The 17,106-nt window shown below is 38.4% G+C and overlaps 1 protein-coding gene across 2 annotated transcripts in view; it reads left to right on the top strand.

The window, feature by feature from the left end:
- The window catches only part of HSD17B4 (hydroxysteroid 17-beta dehydrogenase 4), a 133,768-nt gene that overhangs the window by 67,337 nt on the left and 49,325 nt on the right, over window positions 1-17,106 (top strand). For both annotated transcript variants that reach the window (XM_086410731.1, XM_086410730.1), the window contains exons 17-21: window positions 1,191-1,256; window positions 5,184-5,253; window positions 7,154-7,260; window positions 13,492-13,578; window positions 16,102-16,188. In XM_086410731.1, coding sequence (XP_086266857.1) covers window positions 1,191-1,256; window positions 5,184-5,253; window positions 7,154-7,260; window positions 13,492-13,578; window positions 16,102-16,188 — 417 coding nt within the window. The remainder of the gene's footprint in view (window positions 1-1,190; window positions 1,257-5,183; window positions 5,254-7,153; window positions 7,261-13,491; window positions 13,579-16,101; window positions 16,189-17,106) is intronic.

Raw genomic sequence — 17,106 nt, 5'->3', positions numbered from 1 at the left:
CTACGATGGCATGCTAAGAATACTAGGGCTCTGATAACTCTTGCCCCATCATAGGATGAGGGTTCCCTGCTGCTAGAGGCAAGCTGAGAAGACCAGAAGCTCCTACTCCTGCTCAGTCCCCTTCTTATAAAGTGAGGATGTCACTTGGAGAGAAGTGGGCCACTGTCCTTGCCCTCATCTCTGTTGCAGTGGCGCAGAGGTTTTGCCTGGAGGCCGAGGCAGGCTCTAATAATAGCTCCGAAGCTCTTCCCAAGGAAACTGACTCATTTTGGAACCAAATAATTGGAACCAAAAGTAAGGATGGTTTCAAAAACAAAGTTACTTTAGTGATAATCAAGAGGAGTCTGGTAGCTCCATGGAAGCAGTAAGTAAACTAGTCCAACTAGAAGTTTGCTAGAGAACTGTGCAAGGAGACAGCTAAGAAGAGTTGTCATGGGATCATTTTTGTTGTTGTTCAGTTGTTAAGTCATGTCTGACTCTTGGCAATTCCACGGACTGCAGGATGCCAGGCTCCTCTGTCCTCCACTGTCTCCTGGAGCTCAAATTCATGTCCACTGAGTTGGTCAAACCTCAAAGACTGACCTCAAAGACCTCCCCTGGAAAGAAGTATTCTTTTGCACTGGGAAGAGTCCCTGTTTGTTGCCTAGAGAATGGACCTGGTTATATAATTCCTTTCATTATAGAGAGTCATTTCAGGGAAATCATAATGTAGATGAAGCTCACAGTTACAGAATTTTAAAGGTCATTATGTGCTGAATATATTTAAAAAAGCTTCTTTTTATCCAGCTTACAGATTTCATTACAGTCAGCCCTCCATATCCATGGGTTCCACATCCGCAGGTTTTGCATCTGCATATTAAACCAACCGTGGATCAAAAATAGCCAGAAAAAAAAATTTCTAGAAAGTTCTCAGACTATTTACACAGTATTTACATTGTAGTATGTATTACAAGTAATCTTGAGATGATTTAAAGTGTATGGGAGGATGTGCATAGGTTATATGCAAATACTGCCCCATTTTGTATAAGAGACTTGAGCATCTGCAAATTTTGGTGTCCTGGAAACCGAGAAACAACTGTACGTTGCAACATGGTTGTTTGTCAAATACCAATTTCGGTAAAGAGACTAGCAGTTATTTTGTTAACTATTTAACGTGTCGTGTTTTTTTTTTTTTTTTTTTTTTATTTCAGGCAGCTGTAGCCATACCCAATAGACCTCCTGATGCTGTACTTACAGATACCACCTCACTTAATCAGGTAACAAGGTGTTTTTGAAAAGTGGTAAAGCCATCTGGCTCCTGGCACTTTAACGTGTAACTCTTGATACCTTGTAAATCCTATGAATTCAAAAGTAGTCCTAAGAATTCAAAAGAATTCTACATAATAGAAATAACAGCATATTTCTGTAGTTGAAATTTGTTCTGTGTGAATTTTTACTTAACGGTTGTTTTTCTCCACTAGATATCAGAAGAAAATATTTGTGGTTTTTACAAGTCAGTTGAGAAGGCATCATGTTTTGTTGGCGTGGATTGCTTGCCTTAAAAAGATTGCCTAGCTTTTCGTTAAAACTTTAGAGAACAGGATAAAATAAAGGGCAGATTTTAGTTATCCTCTCTTCTGTTGGAAAAGAAAGCTGAGCTGCACTGCGTAGAGACAGATTAGTTTCTGCCAACTTTAGTGGACAGGTACAATAAGGCATCTTAGAAGGAGCAGGTGATTTAATCTGTTCTGTTTGGCATGAATAGTATGTTTTCTGATGAAGGAGATAAAATACCCTGTCAGTTAACAGATTCTGTAAGCATGCAAAGATTTATTTAATAAACAAAAGGTGACCTTGAAGATGAAAAAGCAACTTTATTTTTGAGAGTTATGAAGGTTCTTCTTTAAGATGGCTAGGATACTAATCATGCAGATATAGAACAGAATACATAAAGCTCTGAAGTAATGCAGTGAATAAACAGGTAGTGACAGCAGATTATTTATAAAATTCACTTATTTTTTGATACTAATTTTGACATATTGATATGAGAACTTCTGCAGGATTTATGTTTACTAACAAATAGAAATATAACTTCATGAGCTAGAAAGAATTAAGTAATTGTATTGTATTAAGTAATAATTAGTAATTGTGTTTTTTTCAACACTATATAATTGGGTGATAGAATAATACTTTTTATCACAGATTAGTTTTTGCCTTTAAATGTTCTTCCCATCCCTATTTCTTATCAATTTCTTAAGAAAACACTCATATTTATGTTTAATTAAAGCTTCACAGTGAAATGAATTTTATTGTGGCACTGAAGAACAGAAAAGACTTTGTGGTTTCATGGTTCACAAAGCCCAGCAATGCTCCATTATTCTTGGGTTTCTGAAATAATAAAATATATCTGTTGTAGATAAGAAAAGCTGAATAGTTTCCATGGCTTGAGTTTCTTTATACAGTAAGCAGAAAGATTTTCTTTTTCTGGTTTTTCAGATGAATAGAACTTTTCATTAGCTTTTAGCCAACTTGAATACTTTGCTGTGTGACAAAGAACAGTTTATAAGTTAACACATATTTTTTGTATGAATAATGGGCACCCATCATTTCACAGAGGTTCCTGGCCATTTGTATCACATGGTCATTTGAGAATGTGATTAAAAACAATATATAATTTGTTTAAAAACATTTTGCATAAAATTTTACATAAAGTTCAGGGGATTTATGAGCTATTTTAAATTAGATCTGTACTGTAGGAGACACAAATCAAGAAGTGTGATCTGTTGACAAGGAACTGAAAGTACACTTAGAATTAATCTGTATATGTCTTAATAACTAGGGCATCTATTCCAAGCAATGAATGATTCAAGACAAGGCTTTGAATTGTAGAGTAAGTGCTGTAGACATTCAAAGAGGTGTTACTTATTGGAGAATGATACACAAAAGAGTTTAATAGGAAAAATGAGACTTCTGAACTAAACTGGTATATAGATATTCTCTCTTATCAGAGATGTAAAACTTGCAGTATGGCCTGAATGGGGATAAGAACTTAATAATGATAGCAGATAAGAGCTTGATGTATGTACAAGGAGTAAGAATTAGAGAATTTACACTGGAGAGTGGCCAGAGGTGATTATGGATGAACAAGACCTTTAAGGAGAAGTGGGAATGGAATGGATTATGCCACTATAGCATAAACTGTTTGCCAGGTATTTAAATTAAATGAGTCATTTTTCAGTCAGTAAGAGAACTGGCAATCATGGTTTTAGCTCTACCAGTGTCACTTCTGGAATATTTTGTTTTTCATTTCTTTAGGAGAATTTCTCGATCTTCAGATTCGTATGATATTACAAGTATGGTTCATGGTTAGTCATAATTAATAAAGAGAAAATTCATCCCCAATAACCTAGAAAGACCAAAGAGTAGGAAGGTAACAGATGTCAGACTTTGTATTTGGGAAGAAAGAAAACAAATATCTTTAGTTTCCCCAGTTACGTATCTTATACTACTTATTCTAACAGTTAGAATTTTAGCTATCATCTTTGTCAAATAAAGTTAATCTTTGGAATATTGGTTATGCTATCCATTAAAATGTAATTCTTTATTAAATTACCAAAGGAGAAGGTGTCAGACACTGAATAGATTATTGGTTTTGGCATCAGACAGACTGAGGTTCAAATCCAGCTCTGGATTTGGGGTTTGAAGTTCGTCATTTTTTCTATTTGTATGTAACATGATGATATATATTTGCCTAATGTTTTATTTTTTTAAATCGTTTCTAAAATTTATCATTTAACCCTCTACAACTTATACAGAATCTTGTAAATCACATCTATTTGATAATTGTTGATTTGATTTAATTATTTTAGAAGCCACATAAAGGAAAAAAACACTGATTCATTGAAAAGGTGAATAATTTAGAAAACTATTGTGTGGAGTGATGGGAAAGAGAAAGAGTTTTTTAAAATGATGTAAAGCATATTAAAAAGTAAATATTTTCCTGTGAATTGTAGGAAATGTTATTTTCTGTAGATAAAATTTATTAAAAAAGAATGATCAATAATTAAAAATAACAAAAAACACTAAGAAAATCAGGTATGCTGACATGGCTAGCCTTTATACAACATTTTAATAGTCTCGGAAAGCTTAACATAGCAATTGATAAGAAAGAGTTCTTGAGGCAGACTCAAAGTTAATACACAGATACATTAAAATACTTACTCTTAGCTTTTTTTGAATTGTCTTTCCTTCAGTACTGAAAAGTACTTTTTTTTCATTTGACCAGTGCACAATTTAAATGCTGACAAGTATAGAGAATTTTTGATCCTGCTGTTATCTTTGTGTGTGTCTGCTCAGTCGCTTCAGTCATCTATGACTCTTTGCTACTCTGTGGACTGTAGCCTTCCAGGCTCCTCAGTCTATGGGATTCTCCAGGCAAGAATACTGAAATGGGTTGCCATGCCCTCCTCCAGGGGAATCCTCCTGACCCAGGGATGGAACCCTCATCTTCTGGGTTGCCAGCGGTTCTTTTCCACTGAGCCAGCTGGGAAGCCCTATTGTTATCTCTTTTTGCTAACCCTGCCTTATCCAAGTACAGAAGTGATGTGAAGATCTGGACTAAGCAGAAATGTAATCTTAATGGCAGGCTACTCGTCTCTTTTTTTTTTTTTTTGCAGGATGAGCTGATGTCAGGATTTAGTGCACCCAGTCGATTGAAAGTTTATTAGACGTGTTTGATGTTTATGTGTCTAGTATTGGGTTATAGGCTTCAATTTAAAACACCCCACAATTTATGCCACAAGAAAGTTGGCATAAATTTTGCTTGCTTAGAAGAGGCTATAAACATTTACACCTTGTCTTCATTGTGTTTTAATGAGAGTGGATCGATGGATTCCTTTTTGTGAATTTCTCCTTAGGCAGTGGTAACCAGTGTTATTCCCAGATGTAGTTCTTGGTTCCCGTTGCTATTTTTGCACAGTCTTCATCCCTTCCCAACTGATTTCAGTGGCAGGTGTTACAAAAAGCATTTGATTTATGCTTAACCTTTTTTTTTGTTAGAAATAGTTATTTTTTAATCAAAGCTAGAGTTAGGTATATTATGATGCATTTCTCGTGCAATAACCAGTCATATTTTCTGTTTTTATTTTAATGTATTCTAAGAAAGCACTGATATGCTAGTTACTTTTATAATTCTCTCTCCACAGGCTGCTTTGTACCGCCTCAGTGGAGATTGGAATCCCTTACACATTGATCCTAACTTTGCTAGCTTAGCAGGTGAGTTGCTAATAATATATACCAATGAAAATACTGAGTTAGACAAGGCTGTGGTCCTAGTGTGATTAGATTGACTAGTTTTCTATGAGTATGGTTTCAGTGTGTCTGCCCTCTAATGCCCTCTTGCAACACCTACTGTCTTACTTGGGTTTCTCTTAGCTTGGACCTGGGGTATCTCTTCACGGCTGCTCCAGCAAAGTGCAGCCGCTGCTCCTTACCTTGGACGAGGGGTATCTCCTCACCGCCGCCCCTTCTGACCTTGAACGTGGAATAGTTCCTCTAGGCCCTTCTGCGCCTGTTCAGCTACCGCTCCTTGGAGGTGGGGTTGCTCCTCCCGGCTGCGGCCCCTGGCCTCGGGTGTGGGGTAGGTCCTCCGGGCCGAGGCCCCTAACCTCGGACACGGGGTAGCTCCACTCGGCTGCCGCCCCTGACCTCCCCTGACCTCGGACGTGGGGTAACTCCTCTTGACTACCTCCCATCGGGCATGGGGTCCTCCCGGGTTTTGCCCCTGACCTCGGATGTGGGGTAAAAAGCCCCTTGATGCAGGTGAAAGAGGAGAGTGAAAGAGTTGGCTTAAAATTCAACATTCAGAAAATGAAGATCATGGCATCTGGTCCCATCACTTCATGGGAAATAGATGGGGAAACAGTGGAAACAGTGTCAGACTTTATTTTTGTGGGCTCCAAAATCACTGCAGATGGTGACTGCAGCCATGAAATTAAAAGACGCTTACTCCTTGGAAGAAAAGTTATGACCAACCTAGATAGCATATTCAAAAGCAGAGACATTACTTTGCCAACAAAGGTTCATCTAGTCAAGGCTATGATTTTTCCTGTGGTCATATATGGATGTGAGAGTTGGACTGTGAAGAAAGCTGAGTGCCGAAGAATTGATGCTTTTGAACCGTGGTGTTGGAGAAGACTCTTGAGAGTCCCTTGGACTGCAAGGAGACCCAACCAGTCCATTCTGAAGGAGATCAGCCCTGGGATTTCTTTGGAAGGAATGATGCTAAAGCTGAAACTCCAGTACTTTGGCCACCTCATGCGAAGAGTTGACTCATTGGAAAAGACTCTGATGCTGGGAGGGATTGGGGGCAGGAGGAGAAGGGGACGACAGAGGATGAGATGGCTGGATGGCATCACTGACTCGATGGACGTGAGTCTGAGTGAACTCCGGGAGTTGGTGATGGACAGGGAGGCCTGGCGTGCTGCAATTCATGGGGTTGCAAAGAGTCAGACACGACTGAGCAACTGAACTGAACTGAACTGAATGAAAATATTAGCTCAGTTATCTAAATAATAAAGACATTGCTACTTCTGACTGGCAGTTTAACTGGTGACATTTAAAAAATAGCCCTTTGCTAATATGTTTATGCAAAGGATATGGAAAGGTAGGAAGTAGTATTCAGAAAATGGTGTCCTTGAAATTCAGATTATGGTGGAAGGTAGCTCCTGCTAGTGCAACGTCTGTGTTAGGACCATGGGGATGAATATCTGAGTTATCATGAAGGACAAAGTCATTGGAGGACAGAGCATGAAGGGCAAGGTCATTGGAGGGGAGAGCAGAAAACTGAAAGGTTGAGGAAGGATCGTCTACATACATGGATATTGAAATCACCATGGATGATTTCATGGCTACACCCAAACCTAACAAACTAATTCTTTGTGTCCCCAGATCTCTGACACTCCTTTCTGGTTTTTTTTTTTTTTTCTTTCTTTATTTCATAATTTTTCCCCCAGGAAGTATTATTTATAAAATATTTTTCATGTTTCTTGAAATACATGGTATGATTCAGGTTAATGCAGTTTAAAAATTATTTTTGAAGTTCTGAATGAACTGTTGTTGGTTTTTAAACATGAAATGTGTCTTTATCTAACTAAATCATCTCTCTTATTTTTAGGTTTCGATAAGCCTATATTACATGGATTATGTACATTTGGATTTTCTGCCAGGCATGTTTTACAGCAGTTTGCAGATAATGACGTATCGAGATTCAAGGCAATTAAGGTATGTGTAAATTATTAATTTAAATATTTGTTCCTTTTTAGTCTTAGAGAAGAGAAGGACTCTTCAGTTCAGTTCAGTCGCTCAGTCACGTCCGACTCTTTGCGAGCCCATGAAACCATAGCACGCCAGGCCTCCCTGTCCATCACCAACTCCCGGAGTCCACCCAAACCCATGTCACTGAGTCGGTGATGCCATCCAACCATCTTATCCTCTGTTGTCCCCTTCTCCTCCTGCCCTCAATCTTTCCCAGCATCAGGGTCTTTTCAAATCAGTCAGCTCTTGGCATCAGGTGGCCAAAGTATTGGAGTTTCAGCTTCAACATCAGTCCTTCCAATGAATACTCAGGACTGATCTCCTTTAGGATGGAGTGGTTGGATATCCTTACACTCCAAGGGACTTTCAAGAGTCTTCTTCAACACCGCAGTTCAAAAGCATCAATTCTTCAGCACTCAGCTTTCTTTCTAGTCCAACTCTCACATCCATATATGACCACTGGAAAAACCATAGCCTTGACTAGGTGGACCTTTGTTGACAGAGTAATGTCTCTGCTTTTTAATATGCTTCAGTTCAGTTCAGTTCAGTACTCAGTCATGTCCGACTCTTTGCGACCCCATGAATCGCAGCACGCCAGGCCTCCCTGTCCATCACCAACTCCCGGAGTTCACTCAGACTCACGTCCATCGAGTCAGTGATGCCATCCAGCCATCTCATCCTCTGTCGTCCCCTTCTCCTCCTGCCCCCAATCCCTCCCAGCATCAGAGTCTTTTCCAATGAGTCAACTCTTCGCATGAGGTGGCCAAAGTACTGGAGTTTCAGCTTTAGCATCATTCCTTCCAAAGAAATCCCAGGGCTGATCTCCTTCAGAATGGACTGGTTGGATCTCCTTGCAGTCCAAGGGACTCTCAAGAGTCTTCTCCAACACCACAGTTCAGAGGCATCAATTCTTTGGCGCTCAACCTTCTTCACAGTCCAACTCTCACATACATACATGACCACAGGAAAAACCATAGCCTTGACTAGACGAACTTTTGTTGGCAAAGTAATGTCTCTGCTTTTGAATATGCTATCTAGGTTGGTCATAACTTTTCTTCCAAGGAGTAAGCGTCTTTTAATTTCATGGCTGCAGTCACCTTCTGGAGTGATTTTGGAGCCCACAAAAATAAAGTCTGACACTGTTTCCACTGTTTCCCCATCTATTTCCCATGAAGTGATGGGACCAGATGCCATGATCTTCATTTTCTGAATGTTGAGCTTTAAGCCAACTTTTTCACTCTCCACTTTCACTTTCATCAAGAGGCTTTTTAGTTCCTCTTCACTTTCTGCCATAAGGTTGGTGTCATCTGCATATCTGAAGTTATTAATATGCTTAGTCTATATTAAATTTATATATGTATATATATAAAATATATAAAAATATATATTATATGTAACTAAGAAGGAGTCTTAGTAACTTCATTTAAAGTAGGTACTGTACTGAAATTATTATTTTTATTATTTCATTGACTTGGTATTCAGGAAGTTTTCTTTTCATAGCTATAAATACCTCTAATACACATGTATCATGAAGAATATTATATACGGTTATATTTTTAGCAGATTTATTATTTTATAAATAATCAAGTAGTTCAGATCAGATCAGATCAGTTGCTCAGTCGTGTCCGACTCTTTGCAACCCATGAATTGCACCACGCCGGGCCTCCCTGTCCATTAACAACTCCCAGAGTTCACTCAGACTCACATCCATCGAGTCAGTGATGCCATCCAGCCATCTCATCCTCTGTCGTCCCCTTCTCCTCTTGCCCCCAATCCCTCCCAGCATCAGAGTCTTTTCCAATGAGTCAGCTCTTCGCATGAGGTGGCCAAAGTACTGGAGTTTCAGCTTTAGCATCATTCCTTCCAAAGAAATCCCAGGGCTGATCTCCTTCAGAATGGACTGGTTGGATCTCCTTGCAGTCCAAAGGACTCTCAAGAGTCTTCTCCAACACCACACTTCAAATGCATCAATTCTTCAGCGCTCAGCCTTCTTCACAGTCCAACTCTCACATCCATACATGACCACAGGAAAAACCATAGCCTTGAATAGACGGACCTTTGTTGGCAAAGTAATGTCTCTGCTTTTGAATATGCTATCTAGGTTCGTCATAACTTTCCTTCCAAGGAGTAAGGGTCTTTTAATTTCATGGCTGCAGTCACCATCTGCAGTGATTTTGGAGCCCAGAAAAATGAAGTCTGACATTGTCTCCACTGTTTCCCCATCTATTTCCCAAGAAGTGATGGGACCGGATGCCATGATCTTTGTTTTCTGAATGTTGAGCTTTAAGCCAACTTTTTCACTCTCCACTTTCACTTTCATCAAGAGGCTTTTGAGTTCCTCTTCACTTTCTGCCATAAGGGTGGTGTCATCTGCATATCTGAGGTTATTGATATTTCTCCCGGCAATTTTGATTCCAGCTTGTGTTTCTTCCAGCCCAGCGTTTCTCATGATGTACTCTGCATATAAGTTAAATAAACAGGGTGACAATATACAGCTTTGACATACTCCTTTTCCTATTTGGAACCAGTCTGTTGTTCCATGTCCAGTTCTAACTGTTGCTTCCTGACCTACATACACATTTCTCAAGAGGCAGATCAGGTGGTCTGGTATTCCCATCTCTTTCAGAATTTTCCACAGTTTATTGTGATCCACACAGTCAAAGGCTTTGGCATAGTCGATAAAGCAGAAGTAGATGTTTTTCTGGAACTCTCTTGCTTTTTCGATGACCAGCGGATGTTGGCAATTTGATCTCTGGTTCCTTTGCCTTTTCTAAAATCAGCTTGAACATCAGGAAGTTCACAGTTCACATATTGCTGAAGCCTGGCTTGGAGAATTTTGAGCATTACTTTACTAGCGTGTGAGATAAGTGCAATTGTGCGGTAGTTTGAGCATTTTTTGGCATTGCCTTTCTTTGGGATTGGAATGAAAACTGACCTTTTCCAGTCCTGTGGTCACTGCTGAGTTTTCCAGATTTGCTGGCATATTGAGTGCAGCACTTTCATAGCATCGTCTTTCAGGATTTGGAATAGCTCAACTGGAATTCCATCACCTCCACTAGCTTTGTTCGTAGTGATGCTTTCCAAGGCCCACTTGACTTCACCTTCCGGGATGTCTGGCTCTAGGTCAGTGATCACACCATCGTGATTATCTGGGTCATGAAGATCTTTTTTGTAAAGTTCTTCTGTGTATTCTTGCCATCTCTTCTTAATATCTTCTGCTTCTGTTAGGTGTGTACCATTTCTGTCCTTTATCGAGCCCATCTTTGCATGAAATGTTCCTTTGGTATCTCTGATTTTCCTGAAGAGATCTCTAGTCTTTCCCATTCTGTTATTTTCCTCTATTTCTTTTCATTGACCACTGAAGAAGGCTTTCTTATCTCTTCTTGCTATTCTTTGGAACTCTGCATTCAGATGTTTATATCTTTCCTTTTCTCCTTTGCTTTTCGCTTCTCTTCTTTTCACAGCTATTTGTAAGGCCTCCTCAGACAGCCATTTTGCTTTTTTGCATTTCTTTTCCATGGGGATGGTCTTGATCCCTGTCTCCTGTGCAATGTTACGAACCTCATTCCATAGTTCATCAGGCACTCTATCTATCATATCTGGGCCCTTAAATCTATTTCTCACTTCCACTGTATAATCATAAGGGATTTGATTTAGGTCATACCTGAATTGTCTAGTGGTTTTCCCTACTTTCTTCAATTTAAGTCTGAATTTGGCAATAAGGAGTTCTTGGTCTGAGCCACAGTCAGCTCCTGGTCTTGTTTTTGCTGACTGTATAGAGCTTCTCCATCTTTGGCTGCAAAGAATATAGTCAATCTGATTTCGGTGTTGACCATCTGGTTATGTCCATGTATAGAGTCTTCTCTTGTGTTGTTGGAAGAGGGTGTTTGTTACGACCAGTGCATTTTCTTGGCAAAACTCTATTAGTCTTTGCCCTGCTTCATTCCGTATTCCAATGCCAAATTTGCCTGTTACTCCAGGTGTTTCTTGACTTCCTACTTTTGCATTCCAGTCCCCTATAATGAAAAGGACATCATTTTTGGGTGTTAGTTCTAAAAGGTCTTGTAGGTCTTCGTAGAACCGTTCAACTTTAGCTTCTTCAGCGTTACTGGTTGGGGCATAGACTTGGATTACTGTGATATTGTATGGTTTGCCTTGGAAACAAACAGAGATCATTCTGTCGTTTTTGAGATTGCATCCAAGTACTGCATGTTGACCATGATGGCTACTCCATTTCTTCTGAGGGATTCCTGCCCACAGTAGTAGATATAATGGTCATCTGAGTTAAATTCACCCATTCCAGTCCATTTCAGTTCACTGATTCCTAGAATGTCGACATTCACTCTTGCCATCTCTTGTTTGACCACTTCCAATTTGCCTTGATTCATGGACCTGACATTCCATGTTCCTATGCAATATTGCTCTTTACAGCATCGGACCTTGCTTCTATCACCAGTCACATCCACAGCTGGGTATTCTTTTTTCTTTGGCTCCATCCCTTCATTCTTTCTGTAGTTATTTCTCCAGTGATCTCCAGTAGCATATTGGGCACCTACTGACCTGGGGAGTTTCTCTTTCAGTATCCTATCATTTTGCCTTTTCATACTGTTCATGGGGTTCTTAAGACAAGAACACTAAAGTGGTTTGCCATTCGCTTCTCCACATTCTGTCAGACCACTCCAGCATGACCCATCCATCTTGGGTTGCCCCATGGGCATGGCTTAGTTTCATTGAGTCAGACAAGGCTGTGGTCCTAGTGTGATTAGATTGACTAGTTTTCTGTGAGTATGGTTTCAGTGTGTTTGCCCTCTGATGCCCTCTTGCAACACCTACCATCTTACTTGGGTTTCTCTTACCTTGGGCGTGGGGTTCTCTTCACGGCTGCTCCAGCAAAGCGCAGCCATTGCTCCTTATCTTGGACGAGGGGTATCTCCTCACCGCTGCCCTTCCTGACCTTCAACGTGGGATAGCTCCTCTAGGCCTTCCCGCGCCTGCGCAGCCACGGCTCCTTGGACGTGGGGTTACTGACTCCCGGCCGCGGCCCCTGGCCTCGGGCATGGTGGTGTCCGGTAGCTCCTCCCGCCCTCCACCCCTGACCTCAGACGCAGGTGAATAAGATCAGGCGGCTGCAACCCGCACGCTAAGCGTGGCCAAGAGGAGCCACCCCATGTCGGAGCTCAGGGGCAGAAGCCTAGAGGACCCCACGCCCGAAGGGCAGCAGCCAAGAGGAGTTACCCCACATCTGAGGTCAGGGGCAGCGACTGAGAGTACCAGACTGCGACAGCACAGAAACGGCCGAGAGAAGCTACCCTGCTTCTCAGGTCAGGGGGGGCGGCCGAGAGGAGATCAAGTAGTTAGGAGCATACATATGTCAATATATATGCCTTAACAAAAACTTGTGGTATACCTTTAAAAAATTATTATTATTTTGTTTAATATTTTATAATTTACCTTAATTAATTAAAAATGTTAACTGGCTGCATTTGAACGTTAATAAACATAAACTATAATTATATCAGTATATTAGCTTCAAGTTTTCATCCATTATAAATTACAAAGAAAACTGTCTCTGCACAGTATCTTTGCATAAATCAAGACATACACTTAAAAAAAAATCATTAAGACAGTGTCAAATAACTCCAAAAAGCTTTATCAGTTTGTGCTCCATGCAGCAGTGGAAATTTATTTTCTGATGTTTTGTCTTTGATAACACTGATTATTCTCATTATTAAAACTATTTTATAGTGATGATTATAAAGTTTTTATTATTGTCCAATAATATGTACACAGAACAAATAAAATCATACAGAAAATTATGAAATAAAAAGTAGAATTATTCTTTCCTATATGCCAACCCCAGATCTTATTCCCCAGACTTAACTTGTACCACTTTTAATTGCTTCTTTTTAGTTGTACTAATGGTTGCCTGTATAACTTTGCTTAATATGGTTATTCTTCTATGTCTTGATTTGTCAAGAGTGAACTGTTTATTGATTCTATACTTAGACAATTAACTTATACTAACTATAATCTTTCTTTTCTAATTTTATCATATTACTGTTTTTGTGAATTTAAGTATAGTCAAACCTATTTCTTCCTTTTATGCTCTCCAACCTCCATCCGAAACTACCCCCCTCCCCAAATGGAAAAACTTTATATTAAAACATTTTTAACCCTTAAACACATTTTCTTTTAAAGGTTCGTTTTGCAAAACCAGTATACCCCGGACAGACTCTGCAGACTGAGATGTGGAAGGAAGGAAATAGAATCCATTTCCAAACCAAGGTATGAGTGAGGTGGTTAGAGGTACATTGTTTCGTTAACCTGCTTTTCCATATCCTGTAATTATGTTCTATCCTAGCATTCTTTTGGTTAATAACTATGGATATGAAGTAAAACTTAGGAATTAAAAAAAATCAGTGGTAATTTTCAATTGAAAATAAGATGACTCTGTACCTTGTTTTTTATTTTCTGTTTTATTCTCAACTAAATTGGTGCCTGTTAACATAACATTTCTGAAAATCCAACCAACCATATCTTTTTGGCTCAACTTATCATTCAAGTTGTCAGAATATAATCTTCAGAAACTTGAAGGCATGATTCATAGACAGATATAAAATAAAAATGTGATGAAACTTTAATTCCTTAATGAGGGTGTTAGAAAGATGATAAATCTGGTTCAAAGGAGAAGTAGTAACAACAGGGTTTATGTAGTCCAATGGGGAAGGCATTCTAAAATAACTTTACTGAGTTAAGAGATAAAACAAGTTAATTGTTCTATAGAAGAATAAAACCATATCCTTTATGGTTATATTTTCTACAAGACAGAAATCATATGCATCTTGATCACACAAAAACCCACAAATTAACATCTTATGTCACAGAATCTGAGCTTAATCAATAGTAAGTAACAAGACAAATTAAAGTATATCTCCCTATAGAGTTAAGTGCTTTTAGGGGTGAGGCTGTTAGCAGTGCTCCAGTAAAATACTAACAGAACATACAGTCCTCCTTTTGTAAGTTGTTTACAGATAATTTTTGTTAACATTGTTGACCAGGCTGATACCTTTTGGTCTGATCATTTGTACTACATAAATGTCTTGTGTTGAGCAATTTAAATAACACCACGAACAGTAATAGCAGCTTATAGTTACTGAGTACCTGTGAGTACCTATCCCATTATCTCTACTATGCATAACGACTCTACCTTTAATTTGGAAAAAATATAGGTTCAGATCTTTTAAATAATTTGCTCATGGTCACATAGAAAGTGGTAGAGCTGGGATATACACCTTGGTCTGCCTGGCTCAGCACTCAGTTCCTAGGTCCTCACAATTTTTTCTTTAAAACTGTACCATGATTTCTTTTATACATAAATACCTTTCCAGAACTGTTCTTTGTATGGCTGCCTTACTGCTTATTACTTCCTGCTGCTCTCAGTGTCATTTTCCTGATTCACTTATGCACACTGTTTATTTCACTTTTCAAATTTCCTTTGTCTTTTCAGCATCAGTTGAAGCTCTGCCTTGTCCTCAGAGGCATTCCCTTACCACTCCCCTTTCCCCCATTCATACAAACACACATCCTGGCTTTCCTCTGAAATCCTCTTGGAATAAATGTTTGTACCACATATTCCAGAACCCTCTTATTTTCTAACTATTTCATGTAAGTTTATTTTTTGAATAAAATTATGAACCCTAAAAGAATTAAGGACCATGAAAACAATTATGGGCTCTATTTTCTCATGATGAACAATATAGAAATAATTTATATAGATAAAAACTTAAAGAGTTGAGTAATAGTTTAATGTCTAAATATAACACATTCTTATCATTTTAATAAATTCTAAGCACATCTTCTTATCTATTCAGTATATTTGCTATTTTTTCCCCCAGTGATTAGAGGTATTCTTTTTCTATTAGCTATTTGTGGGAATCCTTTCCCTTCCTTAGTTACAATAGAGTAATTTTCTAAAGTGCATTTTTTCCATAAATTGTTTCCTTTCATGCTTTCCACTATATATAATTTGAAATAAAATGAAGAAATTGTTTGAAAGATCTATTTTTCTGAAATATAATGGAAAATAGGGGAGAATGATCTTTCTGATTGTTAAAAATCAGTTTTAATAAGTGCTACCTTAAGTTTTAGACATTATCCTATACATTCGTAGCAGTACCATAATTTTATAAAAGAATACTATTGGAATAATTTTAGGTGCCATATTAGGAATTAGAATTTGAGTTCTTTTAATGAATATTCTGAAAAAAGGCTATTCAAGTGTTTACTTTGTACTGTGTATAGTTTCTAAATAGAAGGTCTGTTTCTACCCAGTTTTGTTGTATATTAACCAAACAAATACACTTTGAGTACCCTGCCTCATGTGGATTATGTGCCATGCCTTTTACTATTTATAAGAATTAAGCAATTCTCATCCTGGCTCCCCACTAGACATACTTATATTGCAAAATAAATCCTCCAAATACCAATGCTCAGACTCTACCTCAGACCATTTAAATTGGAATCTTTGGAGATGGGACCTGGTCGTAAGTATTTTTGAGAAAGGCTTCAGTAGATTCTATGGTTAGGGTTAATTACAGTTTTAATAAGTCAGTGAGCTTTCATGTTTATTCCTGTTGACATTTAATTTATGAACTATTTAATTTGGATAATTTTCTCTTTCATATGAAGAAAAATGTAAATTTCTTTTAAAAGACTTTATAGCATTTCACAATAAAATTTCATTTTCATTGGCCTCATCAGAGTGAGCTGTTTTTACCCCCCCCCCCCAATCCCCAAACCCTTTATAAGGTCCAAGAAACTGGAGGCATCGTCATTTCAAATGCATATGTGGATCTTGTGCCAGCGTCTGCTATTTCAGCTAAGACACCATCTGAGGTAGGTTATAACCACTAATATCCAAGTCATGGCCTTCTCTGGTAGCTCAGCTGGTAAAGAATCCGCCTGCAATGCAGGAGGCCCTGGTTTGATTCCAGGGTAGGAAGATGCCCTGGAGAAGGGATAGGCTACCCACTCCAGTATTCTTGGGCTTCCCTGGTGGCTCAGACAGAAAGAATCCGCCTCCAGTGCAGGACAGCTGGGTTCGACCCCTTGGGTTGGGAAGATCCATTGGAGGAGGGCATGGCAACCCACTCCAGTATTCTTGCCTAGAGAATCCTCATGGACAGAGGAGTCTGGAGGGCTAAAGTCCATGGGGTCACAAAGAGTCTGACAGGACTGAGCACAGCACAGCATCCAAGTTATAGCCTGATTTATGAATTTCAGTTGAGATTACTTTAAGAGTGTTCAGTCTACTTTAGAAAATTCAGAGCTATGAAAGATTCTTAATTCTTGAACTAGAGACCGTTAATTCAAAACTGCTTGGAAGAAAAGGAATATTTTGAAAATGACAATTTCTAAAAAACTTTTTTTGTGTTGATACTAGGGTATCTTTTAAGAGAATATAATTGATTTTCTAGTTTGAGAGTAAATAAATCACTTGTTTAATAAGAAATCTTAAGTAAATAGTATTTTGGAGAAAGGTTAAAAAGTTAAATATCTTGTACCTTTTTCTTGATTTAAAAATGTGTATAAAGCGTTCAGTGCATATATAAAAGCAGTAGCATATATATTATTTATTAAAACATTTGTATTACTGTCTATTAACATGCTGAATTAATAAAAATATTTATATTCTGTCTCCAGAATATTAACTTTGTAATGTTGAAGTTTTCAAATCCATGATATTTGTGTTTCATTAGTCATATTATCACATAACTGAATGCAAATTAAAATTTCTTTAAAAAGAATCTAAGA

Source organism: Bos grunniens, chromosome 7, assembly GCF_055505025.1.
Source record: "Bos grunniens cultivar Pamir isolate PY7600 chromosome 7, Bosgru_T2T1.0, whole genome shotgun sequence".
Lineage (NCBI taxonomy): Eukaryota > Metazoa > Chordata > Mammalia > Artiodactyla > Bovidae > Bos > Bos grunniens.
Note: the sequence above shows the minus strand (reverse complement) of the source record. Positions and strands in the feature narration are given on the sequence as shown.